At 37.3% G+C, this 22,790-nt stretch overlaps 1 protein-coding gene across 3 annotated transcripts; it reads left to right on the top strand.

Annotated features, from left to right (window-relative positions):
• The first annotated feature begins 1,931 nt into the window (after positions 1–1,931).
• Positions 1,932–21,354, top strand: THO2. Of its 3 annotated transcripts, XR_011069221.2 has the most exons (33): positions 1,932–2,270; positions 2,363–2,488; positions 2,607–2,648; positions 2,800–2,859; positions 2,991–3,053; positions 3,556–3,636; positions 4,008–4,076; positions 4,164–4,211; positions 5,077–5,145; positions 5,224–5,357; positions 6,630–6,705; positions 7,129–7,322; positions 8,034–8,114; positions 8,394–8,604; positions 8,720–8,956; positions 9,042–9,122; positions 9,266–9,385; positions 9,820–9,879; positions 11,025–11,152; positions 13,561–13,657; positions 13,763–13,891; positions 14,037–14,140; positions 14,456–14,636; positions 14,870–15,051; positions 15,214–15,820; positions 15,980–16,084; positions 16,443–16,598; positions 16,683–16,763; positions 16,843–17,280; positions 18,607–19,746; positions 20,425–20,738; positions 20,935–21,048; positions 21,142–21,354. XR_011069221.2 is itself a non-coding variant. In XM_068480984.2 (32 exons), exons 1-32 carry the CDS (start codon positions 2,136–2,138, stop codon positions 20,996–20,998), a joined length of 5,613 nt encoding a protein of 1,870 aa, XP_068337085.2. In that variant the 5' UTR covers positions 1,932–2,135; the 3' UTR covers positions 20,999–21,354. The 3 variants fall into 3 exon arrangements, 2 of the variants coding, with proteins under 2 accessions (XP_068337085.2, XP_088556463.1); XM_068480984.2 differs by having other exon boundaries at positions 20,935–21,354; XM_088700337.1 differs by lacking the exons at positions 1,932–2,270; positions 2,363–2,488; positions 2,607–2,648; ... (3 more) ...; positions 4,008–4,076; positions 4,164–4,211 and adding an exon at positions 4,921–4,992 and having other exon boundaries at positions 20,935–21,354.
• Positions 21,355–22,790: the final 1,436 nt, after the last annotated feature.

Here is a 22,790-nt window from a genome sequence, read left to right as displayed (position 1 = left end):
TCGAGATGATCTATTGTGACCATTGTGAACGCAATAATTGTCCTTTGCCAGCACAGATCAGGCACTTAGGGTGCTGGATCTGATCGATCTCACAAAGATTAGGGCCAACAGAGATGGGAGGATCATAGAGACCTTCCCCACAAGTTTGATGTCGAGAGCATTGGAGACAGTGTATTTGATCATCATCAATAACGCGGCATGGAAGCCTCCAAGGAATCCATTATAGTGAATCTAGTATTAGCGGTTTAATGGAGCATACATGGAAGGGAGACCATGATCAATGGATAATCCCCATGATAAGATCTAAACTTGAGTCCAATTCAACATTGACCCTTACAATAATGGAGGCAGAGACAAAGGAAGGAAATGATAAAAACAAAAATGAATAAAATAGGCTTTTTAGCCAAAATGATCCCTGAGATTTGCATAACACATCACTTTCATACCTCAGATTGAAAATCAATAAAAATGGTCCCTGAAATTGTTCACCATCCATTATTTTGGTCATTCCATTAAAAACTTTGTTAAGTGTTCTGGAGCTCTTGGTCGAAAATTTGGGTAATTTTCAAAGCTTCGTAACTCAATTGTTTTTTAACCAAATTAGACCCATAATATATCAAAATGAAGATAGGAAAGTGTAGAACAAGATTATACCTATTTGGAAACCTAATGGTTGTCAGAGATTGTCAGAAAATAGCCTGAAAGGTGACTGGTCTGCCAGAAAACTGGAAAACTTGCCGAAAACTGGGTAAACTTTAAATGTTCATAACTTCTTCAATACTCAACAAAATCGAGTGATTCAAAAATGAAAATCATACTTCTAAATGAGACAAAGAAAATGGTACCTTTCTTGATGGCAAATTCACCGTGGTTTGGCTAGAAAACGGCTCGAAAGTGGCTAACTCGAGACCAATACATCAATTTTCGAGTCGTTTTTCAGCCAAACCATGACCAGTTAGCCGTCGATAAAGGTACCATTCTCTTTGTCTTCTAGAGAAGTATGATTTTTGTTTTTGAATCACTCGATTTCGTTGAGTATTGAAGAAGTTATGAAAGTTTAAAGTTTACCCAGTTTCTGACGAGTTTTCCAGTTTTCCTGCCGACCAGTCACCTTTCAGGCTATTTTCCGGCCATCTCCGACAACCATTGGGCTTTCAACTAGGTATAATCTTGTTCTACACTTTCTTATCTTCATTTTGATATATTATGGGTTGAATTTGGTTAAGAAACGATTGAGTTACAAAGCTTTGAAAACTGCTCAAACTTTCGACCAAGAGTTCCGGGACACTTAACAAAGTTTTTAACGGAATGACAAAAATAATGGATGGTGGACAATCTCAGGGACAATTTCTATTGATTTTCAATCCCAGGGAGCAAAGTGACGTGTTATGCAAATCTCAAGGACTATTTTGGCTAAAAAGCCAATAAAATATTCTTTTGATTCAATCTGACCTTACAAGAGAGAGAAAGGCATAGATTATCTCATTTTTGAGATGTAAAAAATCCTACGAGGACTATTTTGACAAAAAAAAAAAATTGGTGATTTTCTAATTCCAAAGGAGATGCCAAAATCCTACATAGATTGACATTCTCCACTTTACTGCTAAATTTAAAAGCAATGTCAAATTTAGTTTTGTTCTAATACAATGTTTGCCCACATATTTCTTTATTTCTCTTCACTTAATGATTAATTTATTATAATATTCTGACCCACCTAATTTTATAGATAACCAAAAAGTATTTTAATTTGATATCTGAATTATAGTAGAACATTTTATAAAATGTTATTTTGACATATCAGCTATAAAAATGAAATTTGACATTTTCATCGAAGATGGTTGTATAAGCCATTGTTCAATTAGTCACAAAGATAAATGCCAGCTGGCCAACAAATTAATAACAAAGATCCAATTTGCACATTGACCCCATTTGCTTCCACATTAAGGTAATCGTGATTAAGTCAATCACAGTACATAACAACCCGAAACGTAAAGGAAAATCCCCTCTTGTCCAACTGCGCTATACTTGTAACCAAACATAGGGCTAGGGCTAGGGTTCCTCCGTCGTTGTAGTTTTCTACCGGCCGAAAATTGAAGTACTCGAGCTCCGCTCTCAGTAGAATTTTGCATACGACCATGTCTCTCCCACCCGTAGAGCGTGCGTACGTCACAGAGGACTGCCTTCGTCAATGGAAGAATGGAAACCCTAGTTTCAAGCTCCCGGACCCTGTTCCGATGCTTCGATTTCTCTACGAGCTCTGTTCCACCATGGTAAGCTCAATGTGCCCGCCCACTTTTCGTGTCTTCAATTTTGGTACTTACTAGGGTTTTGGATTGAATTTTGTGTGCGCTCTGATTGCTAGGTATGTGGGGAACTGCCGCTTCACAAGTGTAAAGCGGCCTTGGATTCGGTTGAGTTCTCGGACGAGGTTTCGGACCAAGACTTGCCTTCCTGTTTTGTGGATATCATCACCCAATTGTCTCAAGATGTGAGTTCTTCGTAATTTGGTTTGCCAAGTGTGTGATTATTGTGCAAGATTGAGAAATAGATGAATTTGGGTTTAAATGTGTGATTATTTGACCCGTGCACGTTCGCTTCGTTTGCAGATTAGAATGCCTGGAGAGGATCGTGCTCGTCTAGTAAAATTGGTTAGTACTTTGGTCATTTGAAAAGTAGGAGTCTTGTACCATATTGGTGTTCATTGCCTTCTTGCTACTTCATTGCTCTAGTCATTAATAGTACTTTTTTATTGGTGTGTCTTCACTGTTTGTAATTGTTCAGTTGTTTTCTCTTTATCAGGCCAAATGGTTGGTGGAATCTTCCTTAGTTCCGTTGAGACTTTTCCAGGAGCGCTGTGAGGTGAGCACTCATCCTTTATACTAGTTTACGGATGGTTATCTGGTCATGGTTTTTTCTTCGTTGGGCTCGATCTCCGCTTTCTTTTACTTGTATGAAATAGAACTTATGCATATATGCTTTATAAATTGTAGGAAGAATTTTTGTGGGAGGCTGAAATGATCAAGATAAAGGCTCAGGAATTGAAGAGTAAAGAGGTAATGAGATCATTACCGTGTGGCTATATGCTTAGATGATGGGGGCCTTACCCATAATATGAGCAGATGTTATGTTGTAGTTCACCTTATAACAATGTGTCATACTCACACGAGCTTGTCCAAAAAGAATCTTGCTTTACCCTGGTAAACTTATAATTTCTTTTATCTGATGAAGGGCCGTGTTGATGCTCATTCTATTTACCTTGCACTGTTTTGTTTGTATATTTTCTTGTCAATTGATAATAACATGAACTTTTGGATGAATCAACCTGTGACACTAGTTGTTAAAGGTAAATATAAGTTCAATACGTTGCTTGAACAAATAAAGCTCGGAATTGTGTGTAATGACTTGCATGATCCCTAAGTTCCTTACAAAGTATGGCATGCTAAGTTTACTATGAAAAGCATCTTATGTAACAAGTTTATTACCTAAATATCAATATGTTGATGCAGTAGTCTGGGAATACCATAAAATTTAATTTGCACTTGATTTCAATTTCAGGTCAGAGTAAATACCCGTCTTCTATATCAGCAAACAAAATTTAACCTTCTCCGAGAAGAGAGTGAGGGCTATGCCAAGCTGGTATGATTATTGTTGATGATCTTTTCGAAGTTGTTCAGTGTTCTACAATATTCTTTTCACAACAATCTTCCCTTACTGGTTTCGAGTGCTTGCTGGTTTTCTTTTAGGAAAAAAAAGATAATTGTCTTGTCAATTCTATCTTTTGTATTTGGATTTATTTACAAGTGCTGCTCCTCTCAAATGTGTTGTGTTTCTCCATTTTTGTTTACTTCCATTCCACGGAGAAGTCACAATTAAGTTGTATATTATTAGTATGATTTTAATGTTTGTATTGTCCTCTCTTTAGGTGCACCTTGGTTGAAGTATGTGCTTTAATTTACCCAGATTTGAGAAATTTAATCATGTATATTTCATTGGTTGTCCATTTGTAGGTTACTCTTCTTTGCCAAAACTCAGAAACTTCATCACACAATGCAGCAGCAACAATAGGAATTATAAAGGTGTAGATTTTAAGTCCTGTTTTCTCTACAATTTTTTTGCTTCTTTATATATACTTTTCAACTTTCTAATTAGATTGGTTTGTGCAGTCATTAATTGGGCATTTTGATCTGGACCCAAATCATGTTTTCGATATTGTAAGTTGTCGCTGTTTACCTTAGTTGTACTTTTTTCTTTCTATATAGCCTGTATTATTTTGGGAGACAATAGTTGGCTTCTGATGTATCAGGAGGAGTGTTGAGAATATCGTGTTTAAGAATGGGAAAAACAGAATGTACAAGGAAATCACGAAACAAAATAACCAAGATGAACAACCCCGAGAATTAACGTGGTTAGGCTATATGTGCCTATGTCCACGGGGTGGGAACAACTATCTTTCACTATATCAATAATGAGTACAACCAATAATCTTGCCGAGTCTCTAGAATTAAGAACTTGACAATAAACCTGAAAGAACAAGAACAAGAAATACACTCTTTATCTCTTTTCTTTTCTCTCACACACACTTTGCCCTTACAATATTCTCTCACTCTAATCCCTTGAGTGGTATACAAAATATTGTTTTGCTCCGATTCAAAACTAGTACAATAGCTCCTTTATATAGACATAATAAAGGTCTTCTTCAATAAGGATTACTAATCCTAATTGGAATCTAGTTATGAATCTTTCTCCAATTGAGAAACTAACTCCAATTGGGAAAAACAATTTAATCCTCTAAGATTATAATTCCTAATAGCCTTGGTACAACTCATCATGGGCTGGAACAACCCAACAAGGAGTTCTTTGTTTTGTTTCAAATTTTATGTATTTATTTTAATTTTGGGCAAGTGTCCACTTCTAGATGAGGCACATCTCCATATAGAGGGGAGCTCCTCATCCATCAGTAGCAAGTACCTGTCCTTTTTTTGACAGAAGCAAGTACTGTCCTTTCTCTGATGCATTTAATAAGAATTTGGAGTTCTAATCTATATCACTATTTACCTTCCATACTTTTGTTATTAGGTTTTGGAGTGCTTTGAACTTCAACCAGATAGTGATGTCTTTTTGGAGCTGATACCAATTTTTCCAAAGGTAAGGATATTCTATTGACGAAGTTAAAGCTGTATTCTCTAGTTCAAAAATCTTTAATTGACGTTACATCTTTTGCAGTCTCATGCTTCACAAGTCCTTGGTTTCAAATTTCAATACTATCAGCGTTTGGAAGTAAATAGTCCAGTACCATTTGGACTTTATAAGCTAACAGCTTTGCTGGTGAAAGAGGACTTTATTGATCTTGATAGCATGTGAGTTTTCCTTTGTTTACTTTGGTATTTGATAGGAAAACCATATTGTTTGCTAAGTTTCCTTTATCTTGATTCAAGCATGGATAATGTTACCTCTTGGAACACATGAAACAGTAATGTCAGTACCAGTGTGAGACATAGACTTGGCACCCGTGGCCTGTGTTCAGCTTTAGTAAGGACAAGTGCAGCCTAGTGTCCTTGATACCCCGAGGGAATCATGGACACTACAAGATTTATGGTTTTCGGTAGTGCGACACTACCACCATGGGCCATATGTCCAAATTGGTTTTAGCATGGATTCAGTTGTTCTCATAATTACATTTGTAAGCTGATAGGAATGGTTGGGAGCTAAATTGCTTATGCAAAGCAGTAATTACTAATAGATTTCATATGCCCGCTGCCATCAATCACTATGTTTATGTAGCAGCCATATTTATCGGTATGTATAAACTCTTTGTTCTTTGTCATGGCCAATGGGCTCTTTCTTAGTACTTAAGTACAAAAGCTGGGTAAGCTTAAGGATCGGCTTGTGTGCTATCAATGTTTTAAAAAACTCTGCCCAAAACGATGTCATTTTGGGGTTTGGGTAGGTTCTTTTTTTTTTTCAAAAGATAAAAAAAAGGCCTAGTGGAACACCGTAGGCGCCTATGTGCACCTTGACCACGTCTAGGCGGGTTTAAGCCTACTCCCGCTGGGCTGAGGCGTTTTCATCATCACCCGGCCTCCAAAGCCGCCTAGGCGCGCCTTAAGGTGCATTTTTTAAACAGTGTACTATACATAGAGTCCTCATGGTATGATGGCACCCAGTTGCGACACATCTTTCTTAGGGGTCCATGAGTCAATATTGAGGGTTGTGGTGCTTCTGCTGCATGTGCAGTTTGACCTAGATGCTAGACCTTAACAGTGATTGAACCTAAGGTTGTGTCAATTTTGGTATTGTGTTTATGAGTGCAAGGTTTATAATGGATATTTCTTAGTTGTAAATATGCATGGAGCTAGAGGAGGATTAAGATATGTTTGAACCACTTGGAGTGTAGAATTAGTTCATGTTTATGTCCACCTGTACATCTTTTAGCTTGATTGTGGTTGGTTAAGCTATATATATATATATATATATATATATCTTAGAATCATTGTTATGTGTGCTACTGTGCTGTTGATTATCTGCTTTTCAGTTTCCGTGATGATCTGAATTAGAGTTCTAGTTGTGCTGGGCTTGCTGGTTTTTTATTTATTTAATTTTAAATTAAATTAAATTTATGTCTTTGACAGATATGCTCATCTACTTCCCAAGGACAATGAGGCATTTGAGCATTATAGTGCTTTCTCTTCCAAGCGACTTGATGAGGTAAAAAATTTTCTTTTTTGGTGAAAAATGAGATATAACTTATTAAATGTATGAAATATGGATGATTATCAGATCGGATATATATATATATGTGTGTGTGTGTGTGTGTGTGTGTAATTGTGGAGTTTCTTGGAATGGTTATCAATGCATGAGGCCATAACTTATTTTGATTCTACATGTTATGTTTCAGCTATATGTTATGTGCTTTCTTTTCCCAACACAAAATTTTAGGGCATTGATTGACTAGAGAATTGTGTATATTTTGTCCCGTGGATTCTACTTTTTTGTTGAGTGTTCATGTATTTTGTCATTTAGTTATGGTGATGGCTTTACTTGCTTATTTAACACACCTTCAAAATCCCTTTCCTTTTATACAAAAGACTTGGCCTTTTTATTTTGACATGAACATCTGGTCATTTGCAGGCTAATAAAATTGGTAAAATAAATCTTGCTGCAACCGGGAAGGATCTGATGGATGATGAGAAACAAGGAGATGTGACAATAGATTTTTTTGTCGCTTTAGACATGGAAACAGGTGCAGTTTGTGAGCGGTCTGCAGAGTGTGAAAATAATCAAACTTTGGGCTTGCTTACTGGTTTTCTTTCCGTAGATGACTGGTATGCTTGTTTGTACTTGGAACTTCTAGCTCCCAGCTGTTCCCCCTAAATGATTCCTGAGTTGATACTTATTTTCTCTTTTCTTGTTTACATTGATTATTATAATGTAAGCTGCTGGCTGAAGTTGCCCCTTTCTTGAGCCTATTAGTTGTCTGTTTTGCGGTTGTATCCTACTTTGAAGGGTACTTTTCCAATTGTTGTGTCATTTGTTTAATGAAATCGTTTGTGAAATAGAGGTCCTTGTGTTTCCTTGTTGATGATTCTTTTTAATTTTCTCATGTGAAAATTTTGTGAAGGTATGGTTTACATGTTTTCAACAGTATTGGTGATCATTGGACCCTGTTATATACTGTATAGTACTCAATACATTTTGTGAACCAACATGCTTTCAGTTGAGTGGAAGTTCACAACATTAGGGCTTGGAAATTATGTGAAAAGCTGAAATGGTGTGTACTTATTGTTCTGCATAAACATTGAGAACTTCTAACCAGCCCTTTGTTGGCTGTCTGCATAAAAGATTGGTATTTGATTTTTGTTTCGAATGCATATAATACACACAAAGGTGGATGTCTTAAAGTCTGTTCCAAAAATATTATGTATCCAGCTTGTTGAAGTTTATAACTGATTTCACCTTTGTACACTAGGTTTAGTAGCTTTTATTTTGTATTCATTTTAAAGTATCTCATTTGTTACTTTACTTTCTCTCATCAGGTACCATGCACATCTACTATTTGAGCGGCTCTCAACTCTCCATCCTGTTGAACATATTCAAATCTGCGACAGCTTGTTTAGGTAAATTTTAATGTATTTTCTTTCACTCTACGTTCGTTTTATGCTATGAGCTAATTGTGTATCTGTTTATTTGGTCGGATGTGCTCTCATAAAGATGTATGCACAAAAAACACACAAGTGCACATAGGTGGCTGATTGTGCATAATTTCTTTGAGCGCACTTGAAAAGTTAATTAACTTGGCTTTCTGTAGCCTTCTTCTGTTGTGCATGGTCATTCTTAGCTTTGGCTGTTCATCTACTTTTGTTTTTTTATAATAATTATTTGATTCTTGAGTCCAGGCTCATTGAAAAATCAATCTCTTCTGCTTATGACACTGTTCGTCGAGCACATCTTCCAATATTTGGGGCTTCCTCAGGAACTAGTATTGATGTGATGAATACAGAAAATGTATCAATCCATGGATCATTTATAGAACTTCCAAAAGAACTTTTTCAGATGCTTGCTTGTGCTGGACCATATCTTTATCGTAATACTTTGTTGCTGCAGAAGGTGCAATTATCTATTTCTAATGTTCTTGATTTGTCTATTTGAGTTATATCTCCTAATGACCTAAGAGTTGACTATGTGTCTGTTGGTCTTTGTCACTGTCTCTCTTTTGGAGTAGGTATGTAGAGTATTGAGAGGTTATTACTCGTCTGCGCTTCAGCTTGTAAACAGTGGTGAAGGAGTCATAGATCCCAATCATGTTTTTGGAGGTAATCCTCGTCTGCATCTTAAGGAAGCAAGGTCAAGGATAGAGGAAGCTTTGGGAACGTGTCTACTTCCTTCTTTACAATTGGTACCTGCAAATCCAGCTGTTGGACAGGAGATCTGGGAAGTGATGAATCTACTTCCCTATGAGGTTTGCCTTCATCAGTCATTTGATACTTCAGTTGAGAATTTATTTTGTGGTAGACACTCTTGCTAAATGAATTTTGTCTTCTTAGGCGCGGTATCGTTTATATGGTGAGTGGGAGAAAGAAGATGAGCAGATTCCTATGGTTTTAGCTGCAAGACAAACAGCCAAGGTACATCATATATATTCGTCTTGAATCTCCTGGGCTTTTTGAATATGCTTGCATTTACTCTTGTATTATATCGTATGTTGCAACTTGCAAGTTTGATTCCCTAAAAGCATCATTGGTATGCCTTTTTCTTTTTCTTTTTGTAGTTGGACACAAGAAGAATTTTGAAACGGCTTGCAAAAGAAAATTTGAAGCAGCTGGGTCGGATGGTTGCAAAATTAGCTCACGCAAATCCAATGACTGTACTAAGAACAATTGTTCATCAGGTCTTATCTTATTGATGAATATACCGTTACCTATTTTTTTGGAATCTTCAATTTCTTTTTTTTGGGCATTTGAATTTTTTGTGCACGGAGGTGTTATTAATCTCTTGATATTTTCTGGGCGGAAAGGAATATGAGGGTGTTGAGAATGTGTTAGGAGTGTTTATGGTGTTTTTGGGCTTGTTTGTGGGCATCTGAAGCTTTTGATTTAGGGAGTTAACTTTCTCTGTATTTTGTCAGATTATTTTGTAGCTATTTGGATATTCTGTTTATATCTTGGTGAATTTCTCATATCATGTTGTTGCTTAGGTTTCTTGTTTTGTTTTCTGCCAGAAGTGGAATCCTTGTTGGCTAATTTGTACTGATCTACTTTTATTTTTAATGAATAATTCTGTTAATTTTAAGGGCATTTATTAATATCTTGGCACAACCCGCAGATTGAGGCGTACAGAGATATGATTGCTCCTGTTGTAGATGCATTTAAGTATTTGACTCAGGTGTGAATTTCTCTTTTATTGTGTTAGTATTTTTTTATTTTTTCCTTCACTCCTATTACTGTTTAGACTGTTAATAATATCTAGCTAGATATCAGCCCTCTGTTTTTTGACCCTTCTGTTATCTTACCCATAATAATTATCCTGATGATTCCTCTGATTATTAGGCCAATCCTGTGGTTTGTACTTGTAGGACAATTTTGTGTGAAATTTTGTCTATTGAGCACATTGATGCATGCAACACGTGTTTCCATGCATGCCATGCTGTACCCAACTCTTGTGCATTCTTTATGAAAAGAACTTATATTTGATTGCTATTGTCAAACATTATTTGACACTACTTGATATTCTCCTTAGTGACATCGAAACAAATTTGACACTTCTTCATATGCCTTTTACCTTAATAATTATGTATGACTATTTCTTGGCCAGTCATCCACTTAGTGATCTCTAATCTAGCTCTTAATGGAAATTTTCTGGTCCTTGGAAACAACATATAGGTGTAAATATTGTAATTGTCATCATAATTACCTTTTGGATTCTGAGAGATCTATTAATGGAATTTTAGAATGGGTCATACTATGTCATACCTGAGTTTTCGAACTAGTCATGCTGACATTGGTGCATGATTATTACCAGTACGGTACTTATCCTGAAAGATTTCAATTGTGATTTTTTGTTTGTTTGTCATTTCTCAGAAGGATGCCTCAATTATATGAATTTATAGTAGTCATAGCCAATAATTTAAACCTATAATCTTTAGAGTCTTGACTTAGATTCCTTGGAGGCTACAATAATTTTGATTTTTCCGACATATGGCCTTAAGTATCATTGGAATAGTATTCCTCAAATTCATTTTCATCTTTAGGGCATTGCAGGGCACTTCAGAAGCATACTTCTTGATATGTACTTTGTGGTTGGCTCAGTTTTTAACTTTTTCAGCATGATATTTAATTGCATTTCTTGAAACATCATACTCTAGCTTGAGGCATCTTTTTGCTGAATAGCCATCATTCTATCTGGTTTATGACGTTCCTTGTCCACTTATTGCATTTGGCTTTCTTGTTTGGGTGTATATATAAGCGTTCCATATTTTAAACCTGTGATTTCTTTCTTATTCTTTCTTATATGCATGTTTTTCTGTACAGCTGGAGTATGACGTTTTGGAATATGTTGTCATTGAGCGTCTGGCTCAAGGAGGTCGTGACAAGCTAAAAGATGATGGACTTAATTTGTCAGACTGGCTTCAATCTTTGGCTTCATTTTGGGGTCACTTGTATGTCTTTTTTTCTTATTGTTTCTGTCTTTTTAAATACGTTTGTTTTGAAATACTATATTCTCTTACGCTACTTAGTAGGTTAAATGTGTTGGCCTATTTTTTGGGTTTTGTGCAATTTGATTATTCTTGAGCTCTGTTTGTTTATTATCGATCTACATCACTTTCTTTTCCCTCTTACCTTTTTCTAGCATTGATTATTTGATGGCATTTATGCTTGTTTTCACCGCCATACAGTCTAGATATATTCTTGGATACTTCCCTTCAGTTCCCTCGTTGCAGATTATCATGGTGTTGGGGAATTTATTGAAGAATAAGAAAGATTTGTTGGAATTATTTGTTGGGTACGATTTTGAAAGGATCTTTGGGGGGGCAAAGAACTCTAGGAAGCCTAATTCAAAGACTATTTTCTGTTGAGATTTAAAGATTCAAACATTTATAGGTTTGTGGTCTGTTTTATTTATGACATAGTTGGGACTTTGGTTTCAGGAGAATTCTGAATAAGGCAGAGGTGAAGGAACTGTCTGCATACTAGTGTTGTGTAGAAAGTGTGCACCTTTCTCAAAGTACACCAAATTCTAGGAAATGGATGTTAGACGCTTAGGATCGTACAAGTGTTTTTTCAGATTTCCTTTTGACAAGCCTGTTCCATCTTGTCAGATACCGGTCTTCATCCCTTTCATTTTCCTCTTACCTTTTTTCTAGCATTGAACGTTTGGTGGCATTTATGCCTGTTTTCACTGCTATACAGAGTCTAGATATATTGTTGGATACTTCCCTTCAGTTTCCTCATTGTGGATTATCCTGGTGTTGGGAATTTATTGAAAAGAAGAAAGATTTGCTAGAAATTGGCTTTTGGGATTCCATTTGGAGGAGGAAGCTTTATTGCGTTCTGTGGTCAGAAGCAAATATGGGATAGGCCTCAACGGTTGGGATAACCAAGCTGGTGGAAAAGGTTAAAGGTGGAATCCATGGAAAGATGCTTCTCATTACTCCAACCTTTTCTATTGTGCTGGAATTATTTGTTGCTTGTGGGTGGTGCCTGGGTAAGATTCTGAAAGGATCGTTGGGTGGGGAAAGAACTCTAGGAATAATTCAAAGACTATTTGCAGCTGAGATGTAGAGATTCGAACATTTCCAGGCTTGTGGTTTGTTTTATTTCCCACATAGTTGGGACTTTGGCTTCTGGAGAATTCTGAATAAGGCAGAGTTGGAGGAACTGTCTGCATACTGTTGTTGTGTAAAAAGTGTGCACCTTTCTCACAGTAGGCCAAGTTCTATGAAATGTATGTTAGATGCTCAGGATCATTCAAGTGTTTTGTCAGATTTCTTTTTGACAAGCAAAAAGTTACTTCTTTTCAACCTTTAGGGCAGACTTGGAAACAATCAAAAGTGAAACATTTTTCGTGTGGCTTGTGGCACGTTGGTAAAGTCAATACTTGCAATATGGTTCAAAGGAGGAGACCTTTATTCCTAACTCTGCTGTTTGAAAAGCACAAGGTGGCTGGGAGGGTAAAAAAGCTAAAGTGGTCGGGGTATGTATAGTTTAGAATGTCATAAGGAGTCGGATTGAGGTGCTCTGGGAAAAAGAGAAAAGTTTCGGTCTTGTCTTTTGGGCTCAGCTTTGGTGGAATTCAAGAATTCTATCTACTTAGATTGGAAAGCATCTGTGCATTGATGGATGGTTACAGTTGATTTTTCTTGTGGTCTATGGTTTACTTGTAATTGTCTCACCTTGTACCTTTAGTTTGATGATTGTTCTTGTAAAAGTTGAGATTTTAGTTTTAGTTTTTATATCCGTTGCTGTGGATTTCTTGTTTGCAGATTGTAATTTCCATTTCATTAATAAAATTTGGTATCTTCGAAAAGAAAAAGGCCGTATCAATGGATCTGGGAATATGTGGAAACTGAAAGGGGGGAATTCCGATTAGAGTGTCTAAATAGACAATATATTTGCTAAATTAGCTTTTACCCCTTCATATTGTATGGAGATATAATTTCTAGCCACTGGTCTAAAGACTTAAAATCTCTTCACATAGTTTACTGTAACAATATTTTTATTTTACATTTTGTTTATGGGATTCTTAAGGAATATTTTTGGGTTCAATTTATGGATCAATTCGTCAAGTTTTCTTAACCCTTTGATAAGTACTTCTTTGTTTATTTTCTTGATTTATGCTGTGTCCTTTCTGTTTTTTTCCACTTTTTAGTTTCTTCTCAACTCATATAAAATTTATTGATATAGGTGATGAATGTGTAGTTATAACATAGTTCCTATTTCTTTTTCCCTTCAACATGGTTGTTATTATATTTTTTTATTTCTTCTTGTTTTTTCATTGTGGAATTAAGTTAAATATGTCATTTAACTTTTAAGAAAGCTGACTAACTCAGTTTTTTGTTTTATTTAGGTGTAAGAAATACCCATCTATGGAATTGAGGGGGCTTTTCCAGTATCTTGTGAACCAACTAAAAAAGGGCCAAGGAATTGAACTGGTTCTCCTCGAGGTATTTACCAGGTTCAGTGGTTATAGTGTTATACCAGCAATTTCGTATGATTATTCCTTATGCTTTCCTGCTGACGAAGTGAATTTCGCGGATGATATATATCAGGAGCTTGTTCAGCAAATGGCAAATGTCCATTACACTGAGAATCTGACTGATGATCAACTGGATGCCATGGCAGGCAGTGAGACGCTGCGTTATCAGGCAACTTCTTTCGGTGTTACTCGTAATAACAAGGTGCCTTGTAATGTTTGATTGTATTAGATGTGATGTTAAACCAGTAATGCATGTTATGATGTTTGAGATGACCTGTAATGCATGGTATGATGTTTGAGTTGCCTAAATTTGAAGATGTTAATGTTCATTTTAATATTGATAACAGGCACTAATCAAGTCCACCAACAGGCTAAGAGACTCACTGCTACCAAAGGATGAATCCAAGTTGGCAATCCCCCTTCTAATACTTCTTGCTCAGCATCGTTCTGTGTAAGGCTGAAGAGCTTATTTGCTTACTTCTTTATTTTTTTTTTTCCTGCATTATAATACTAAATGACAATCTTTTCAAGAAGCATTAGTTTTTCTTGATACCAAATATTATTGGTGGTAAGGTATCTTGAAGTTGATTCTGGGTTGGTCATTGTGCAGTTAGACCAATGGCTCTAACATCTTGATAAAACACCTCTCATTTGGGTTTGGCATGACAGTTCTGATTTTGTGCATGCGCCATATGAACACTTTTTTATTTAACGCATGGTAAGTTAGATACCTGACAGTTTATTTATTTATTTATATTAACTGCAGGGTCATAATAGAGGCAAATGCACCTTACATCAAGATGGTTAGTGAACAGTTTGATAGATGTCATGGAACCCTCCTTCAATTTGTGGAATTTCTTTGCTGTGCTGTGACACCGGCATCGGCTTATGCTCAGCTAATTCCTTCGCTTGATGATCTTGTTCACAAATACCATCTTGATCCAGAGGTCGGTCTGTCTGTCTGACTGTCTGTCTGTCTGTCTGTCTCTCTCTCTCTCTCTCTCTCTCTCTCAATTTAAGTTCTTCGATCTGTATATAATCAGAGTGCTTGGTTTGTAAATTTCATAATCGTAATCTTTGAATCTATTTACAATTAAGTGTTGATTTTTTAATTACAGTTTCTACAATAGCATAAATCTTTTACCTATACATGGTTTTCACTATTTTCTCCATGACATAGGTTGCTTTCTTAATTTATCGCCCTGTAATGAGGCTCTTCAAGTGCCAAGGGAGTTCTGATGTCTTCTGGCCTCTAGACAATATTGACACTCAAAGTATCATGTCTGCAAGTTCAGAGTCTGAAGCTACAGAGCATTCTGGAAATGTGGTTCTGGATCTTGGGTCTCCATGGAAGTCTATAACGTAAACTTTTTAGTGTGCTTTCTGTTGTTTTATTTATTGCATTTGCACTCTTCTTGACGTGAAAGATTATTGTCATCTAGTTATTTTTGCAGACAGGAGGAATTCCCTTGTTTTTCCTAACTGATTTGTGTTTCTATGCTATATTTATATAATTGCAAGCAGGTGGTCGGATCTTCTTAGTACTGCTGAAAGGATGCTGCCTTCAAAATCCTGGAATAGCCTGTCACCTGATCTCTTTACTACATTTTGGGGGCTCACGCTCTATGATCTTTATGTCCCTAGAAATTGTTATGAGGCTGAAATTGCAAAGCAGCATGCTGCTCTTAAAGCTCTGGAAGAGATTTCTGATAATTCAAGTTCAGCAATAACCAAACGGAAGAAAGAAAAAGAAAGAATTCAAGAATCCCTAGATCGCCTGACTAGCGAACTCCGTAAGCATGAAGAAAACGTCGCATCCGTTCGTAAACGCTTATCTCGGGAGAAGGACAAATGGTTGAGTTCTTGCCCTGATACTTTGAAGATCAACATGGAGTTCCTTCAGCGTTGTATATTTCCACGCTGTACTTTCAGTATGCCAGATGCTGTGTATTGTGCCATGTTTGTGCACACTCTTCATTCCCTTGGGACACCATTTTTTAACACAGTCAACCACATTGATGTTCTCATCTGTAAAACCTTGCAGCCTATGATATGCTGCTGTACTGAATATGAAGTAGGTAGACTTGGGAAGTTTCTCTGTGAGACGTTGAGGATTGCTTACTATTGGAAGGTGATAGACAATTTTATGTTTTTGTTCTTTGTATTTTGATTTGGTGACACTGATCATACAATTCATGAACATATAAGAGGGTGTACTCAGGCACCAGAAACTGCCATATTCTTTCTCCAATTTATTTTTTTTCTTGCTGATCCTGGTTTTGTCTTCCAGAGCGATGAATCTATTTATGAACGCGAATGTGGAAACATGCCAGGCTTTGCTGTATATTATAGATATCCAAATAGCCAGAGAGTTACTTATGGCCAGTTCATCAAGGTGAGTCCAGGTCTTTTTTGTCTAAAATTTACTTGGGCTATATTTCCCCAAATAGAAAAAAGGTAAAAAAAAAATTCCCTATGCCACAAAAGTCACTAAGCAGAGAATGATTACTTTTGGTCATAAAGTGGAGATTCTGAGTTTCCTTTAAAGGTTTTTGCTAACTCTTGTCCTTCCAAGTAGTTCCTGTTCATTTTTTGATTATGCATAATGTCTGTTTTATCCATATGCTCTGAGATTCTAGTTTGAACTTGAACCTTTCTAAAAGTCAAGTTCAAGTTCGTAATTTATCTTGTACCTTAAAGTATTCTATGGTTGCATTTTTTTCTGATGTCCTTGTTTTTCAATTTTGTTATAGGTTCACTGGAAATGGAGTCAAAGGATTACAAAGTTATTGATTCAATGTCTGGAATCAACCGAGTACATGGAAATTCGAAATGCACTCATAATGTTGACAAAAATATCTAGTGTTTTTCCAGTTACTCGAAAAACTGGGATTAATCTTGAAAAACGGGTAAGAGATTTCAAATAGTCATTTGATTTGGTTTTTGTTGCAGTGGCATCATTGTGTCTCTAATTTTTGCCACCTTCCTTGCAGGTTTCCAAGATAAAGGGTGACGAGAGAGAGGACCTCAAGGTGCTGGCAACAGGTGTCTGTGCCTCTCTTGCTGCTAAAAAGGTTTGTGTGAATTTTTGGAGGCATGGTTTTCAGGTTATATATTAACGAATCTTAATAATTTTGTGTTTCCCATTTGCAGCCTTCATGGGTTTCAGATGAGGAATTTGGTAACGGACATCTTGATTTAAAGAATGGACAAAATGGGTCAAAGTCTTCTGCTGGTAATTCAATAGCTGCACAGGGTGAACCTATGGGAGGAAGAGTTGGAGCTGTACCCTCCCAACACTCAGATTCAATGAACTCAGGCAAAGACCCGACTCTAAAAAGAAAACTTGTAGATGGGAGGTTGGAAAGAGGTGAAAGTAGCCCAACTGCAAAATCTGATCAAGGGCATGTAAAACTTAAAGCTAGCTCATCGGTGAATGGGTCAGATGCGAAGCCATCAATAACCTCAGCTGCTTTCCAACCTGCAACGGCAAGATCTATTGAAAATAAAAAACAAGTGAATGAATTCTCGAATAAAGCCTCAGATGAAAACATGGGAAAAGCTGCACCAAAGAACTCTACAGAATCTGAGGTATTATGTTGGCCCATAAAAAAAATTCTGTCTTTAACTATTGTATGATTGGGGATATTGGTCACATTCATGCTGTAGTCTAATCAGCATTGTGATGACCAGTTTTAGGTCAGTGCAAGATGAATGTTTGTCTAGTGGAAGAAATTAAGGGTTGTGGTGGCAAAATGCATTTTGCACCGTGGATGGGTAGGAGACAGGAATTTAAAATTTATTATATTTGATTTCCTTCGTTTAGTGCTCCTTGCCATCATTTGCATCATGTTTGCTAAATCAATCAAAGATATTAATGTAGTACATATGTGGGAATTTTGCATATTGGTAAGGGAGATGAACGTGAAAGGATAGGATTAGGAATGGGGATATCCAAGGTAAAGTAGGAATAGCTGAAATTGAAGATAAGATGAGAGAAAATTGGCTAAGTTGGTTTGGATATGTGAAATGAAGACCTACAGACACTGGTTAGAATATGGCAATTACGAGACAGAGGCTCAAGGTCACAGGGGTAGAGGAAGACCTAGGAAGACTTAGGAAAGAGAGACTAGAAAAGACTTGGAGTACTTGGATCAAACGGAAGACTTGGCATAAAACCGAGTGCAGTTACGTTCTAGGATTCATACAGCCGACCCTACTAAATGGAATAAGGCTTTGTTGTTGTTGTTGGCAAGGGAAATGAACGACATTTAAGGAACTTGCTAGACACTCATGTCTGAAATCACCCCACGCAAGTTTGTGGGGATGTGGTGAAGCTGATACTTCTGCACTACTTCAGGGTTAAATTTAGATGCAACCAGCAAAGTTCATATGTTTGAACCATATAATATATCTGAGGAGGGCTAGTGCTATAGTGACAATCTAGCACCCTTGTGGCCCTTCTCACCCTGGTTCTAGGTTCCCCTTTCCCCTTACCCCCTAACCATTGACAAAAAAAAAATGATCTGTGGTCTGCTTGTATATAGATTATTGTAACATCTGCAATCAAGCTGTATCCTTTCACTTGCTTGAGTTTGTAATGAATGTTGACCCATGTGGTACTTAAGATTTTATTTCCAAGCCTGGTGTGCATATTGTTGAGTCGTAAAACTTTCCTACTTCCTGCACCCTGGTGTTCACGGATTTGGTATGTAGATTTCATGGCCAAAAGATAAGAGCTAAATGCATAATTTTATTTATTAGTCATGAGTGTTATACCTTGATTGAATCATTTTCTCTACTTCTCCCTCTTTGAGCTTTAGGTTATTTCCAGCAATTATTTCACCGATATTTTTCTTATTGTCTCACTGTTCTTTTTTTTTTTTTTCCTTAAATTTTATTTTCTTTTGTTGACAGTTGAGAGCTCAAGCAAAACGGTCAGTTCCTACTGGATCGCTTGCTAAGCCGCTGAAACAAGATGTTGCAAAAGATGATAGTAGATCTGGAAAAGCAATTGGCAGAACTTCTAGTATGAGTGACAGAGATATTCCGTCCCATGCATCAGCTGGGACTTCAAATGTTTCCTCTTCTGCCACAGTAAATGGTAACACAGATTCAGCGTCAGCTAAAGGTTCAGCTTCATTTGCGAGGACTGACATTCATGGTTCTGAATCAAAGGTGGAGGTTGCAGCTGCAAAATCTTCGAATACAAGGATTTCTGCTCCGAAGGAAGATGGTGGTGAAAATTCAGATGCACCAAGGCCCCATTCTTCTCGACTTGTCCACTCTCCTAGGCATGATAATTCTGCTGCTGCTTCAAAATCTAGTGATAAGCTGCAAAAGAGAACCAGTCCTGAAGAAACTGACAGACAGAGCAAACGGCGGAAAGGGACAACTGAAGTGAGAGATTTTGAGGGCGAAGCTCGAGTGTCAGACCGAGAGAGGTCTGTTGATGCTCGACTGTTGGATCCTGAAAATTCAGGTACTGATCATCAAAGTGTTCACAAGGCCACTGATAAGCCTTCTGACCGGTCCAAAGATAAGGGCAATGAAAGACATGAAAAGGATTATAGGGAAAGATTGGAGCGTCCTGAAAAGTCGCGTGGAGATGATTTGAATGAGAGATCCAGGGACAGGTCAATGGAGAGACATGGAAGGGAGCGTTCAGTAGAGAAACTTCAGGAGAGGGGTATGGATAGGAATTTGGATAGACTTCCTGACAAATCTAAGGATGACAGAGGTAAAGTAAGGTACAATGATGTATCAGCGGAAAAATCTCATGTTGATGATCGATATCATGGACAAAGCTTACCTCCGCCACCACCCTTACCTCCTCACATGCTTCCACATTCTGTTAGTTCTGCTAAAAGAGATGAAGATGAAGATAGAAGGTTTGGAACTACAAGGCATACTCAGAGGCTTTCCCCGAGGCATGATGAGAAGGACCGTAGACGATCTGAAGATAATTCCTTAATTTCTCAAGATGATTCAAAACGTAGAAGAGAAGATGATTTTCGAGAAAGAAAGCGCGAAGATCGTGAGGGGCTGTCAATAAAGGTATGCCCCGATATGCTAGTTGTTTTTAGTTTCATTTGAGGCACTTCCTTACAATATATCAGAATAAGTGGTTCCATATTCAGTCATTATTGACTCTTTCCGTTCTGATTATAACACCATATGTTAAATTGATGCCTAAAATAAGTGTAATTAGTAATATCTCGATGTAATTGTCGAGACATGTGCTTTTGTCCCCTATATTTATCATAGTTGGTCAAAAGGCCTTGTTTTTCGCAATCACAGTTCACTTTCCTTGTGTTATACCACATTTACCGTTATGTGCGACTATCAGTTTTAGTAGCTTCGCTATCACGCCAAGTGCTATGTAATTTTTAGTACTTTACATGCCTTGACTCTTCAAGTATAGATTTTACGGCCACATAAGCATGCGTTTGTTCATTGAGAACTTGCTGTTTTTTTAGTTTGTCAAGTTTTCTATGTATACACATTATTTGCGAATTTAATAGGTCCATTATCAGTTATTAGTTAGGCATTTTTTTGGCATTCCATGTCCACTCCTAATTTCTCAACATCTCAAGTTTTTCATGATTCAATACTTAGAACAGTTGAGTGTACCTGAGGCACGCACTTAGTTCAAACTACAAATGGAATTCTCATTAGTTTCATTGTACATGATGTGTGATTTTTTATGTTTATGCTTTACTCTTTTCTGTATAGGTAGAGGAGCGGGAACGGGAGAGGGACAGAGAGAGGGAGAAAGCAACCCTCTTGAAGGAGGATACAGATGCAACTGCGGCTTCTAAGAGGCGGAAACTTAAAAGAGAGCATCTGCCTTCCGGGGAAGCAGGTGAGTATTCACCAGTTCCCCCTCCACCTCCTCTTTCAATTAGTTTGTCCCAGTCATACGATGGAAGGGATAGGGGAGACCGAAAAGGACCCATTGTCCAGCGGTCAGGTTACTTGGAGGAACCAAGTCCGAGGATTCATGGTAAAGAAGTACCCAGCAAAATGGCTCGTCGTGACACTGACCCGTATCCTTAATGTCAATGTTTCATGTCATTCTGCATATAATAGATAATTGCTAAATGCTGAGAACATACATTCACGAATACATGTATCATCGTGACACTGATTTATGATTATCATGATATGCATTTACTTTTTGCCATTCTGTTTTGAGTTATGCAATCGTGTATCGGATAGTAGAACTCCTCAACTATGTCCCAGGATGTATGAATGGGAGGATGAGAAAAGGCAAAGAGCTGAACAAAAGCGAAGGCATCGGAAGTGATGTGCGTAGAGTTTTGGTCACTTGTGGTACATCCACCTCCTCTTAATGTGGTGAGTTTCGTTCTTTTGGTTTGTGACAGATCGGTTGGTAGTAGAAGCAAAGGCACGGGAAGTGATGTGCTGAAACTCTTTGGTTTGTTACAGATCTGTTGTGGTAATTTCTTTCATGGCAAACGGCCTTTCGTCCTAACGTCACTATTGGGTAGTGATAATTTCATTCTTGTCATGATGTACAATATTGTAAATTCCGCAAGTGTACAGAGTTGAAGTAAAATTATCTGTACCTTGGAACTTTGTAAGGAAAATCGGGAAGCCCCGAGTTCTGTCGATAAACGTTCCATTTTTTCTGTCGATAAATGTTCCATTTTTAGATTTCGTTTTTCATATTTTGTTAACGGCAATGGTCCCTGTAGATTAGTGTGTGCAAAACACGATAACTCTCAGATCAGTCAGAGGCTACTCATAATTTGGAAACTTTTTTGGTCATCCTGAAGAAATGTTAATATTACTGAACGCGAATCCACCAAATCTACAATGTGGTGTGTCGAACAAAAACGAAAACATGATAGGGTTCGAAGATACAACTAGATATAAACGAAAATGATTTGATAATCATTTTGCCAAATGTGTGATTTTGAAGCCTCTATCTTTGTTTTATCAACACGAAACGCCATGTGTAGAGTCTTGTTCTAATGAAATAAAAAACGTGAGTGTTTTTATCCACTTATCTTTGTTTTATTGATACGAAACGCTATATGTCGGTATATTTGTGTCATGAAAGTTGTTCAAAAACAGTATACTATGTACCCAGTTTTACTGGGTGAAGGCAAATGGAGATGCTCTTGCTACGTCTAAGGCTTTATATAAAAAATATTTGGTTGAGAGAAATAGGGTTGTGTCATCTCGAGCAATAGTGTAATAGAAGTAACGATAGCTGTAGTGAAAATTACCGTACGGAATTTAAATATCGATTGTGTGAAAATACAAAAAAAGTACTCAAGTTTAAGCAATAGAGAAGGATTAGGCGAGATTAGCTCTTCGGCAATGGTCGCGTGCGAGGCACCTACCCTCCCCTGAAAGGGTGAGGACCATTACACCCGGAAACCCCCCGCCCGTCCCCTCTCCACCTTATATCATTAAAATTAATAAAATAACTAGATACAAGCGGGTGGACGAAGCCAAGACCCGCTAAGAAAAGTCATCAACAGAAAACAGTGCGTGCATGCATGTGATTTTAGTACTTCTTGAAGATTTTGAGCAACTGATCAAAGGTGTCGGTCGTACATGCAATCTCCAGTGGCCCGCTAATCTTCGCATCGAACACATCCGGTTGTGACTTCTTGATGAGTTGTTGGATAATTGGATCCGAGAGATACTTCAGAGGAACTTGATATTTCTTTCGTTCTTCTCCCACGGACAAGGGTACATAACCTTTCTTGGGCTTCTCGGACTTGCTTAAAGCTATATAGCTTTTGTTGGAGCACCGGAACTTGCTCAACTTCTTGATGAACATCGTCGTCTTTTCTTGAAGAAGATTTGAATGAATCATTGTAGGTCAGTATGTGCTTTCGAATTCTCCTCGACTAGATGAAGAAAAAAGAACTAGGGTTTTCTGAAAGCTAGTTGAATTCTACTCGACTAGATCAAGAAAAAAGAACTAGGGTTTTCTGAAAGCTAGTTGGATGTGAAGATATAGAGAATTTGGAAGAGAAGAAACTGGAAGGTAAGAATTTATGAGAGTTAGAAAGTCTAGTAGTATGTATATATATAATTAGTAAAAGCGGCAAGCTAGG

This window comes from Pyrus communis, chromosome 9 (assembly GCF_041283825.1).
Source record: "Pyrus communis isolate YQ-2024b chromosome 9, ASM4128382v1, whole genome shotgun sequence".
Taxonomy (NCBI): domain Eukaryota; kingdom Viridiplantae; phylum Streptophyta; class Magnoliopsida; order Rosales; family Rosaceae; genus Pyrus; species Pyrus communis.
This window is presented reverse-complemented; position numbering and strand designations above follow the sequence as displayed.

Excerpts from the sequence above, each read along its gene's own strand:
- THO2 (XM_068480984.2), top strand. The coding sequence starts at position 2,136 with ATGTCTCTCCCACCCGTAGAGCGTGCGTACGTCACAGAGGACTGCCTT. Across the intron at positions 7,323-8,033 it reads TTTCTTTCCGTAGATGACTG|GTACCATGCACATCTACTAT; the intron begins GTATGCTTGTTT and ends TTCTCTCATCAG. Across the intron at positions 16,599-16,682 it reads GGATTAATCTTGAAAAACGG|GTTTCCAAGATAAAGGGTGA; the intron begins GTAAGAGATTTC and ends CCTTCCTTGCAG.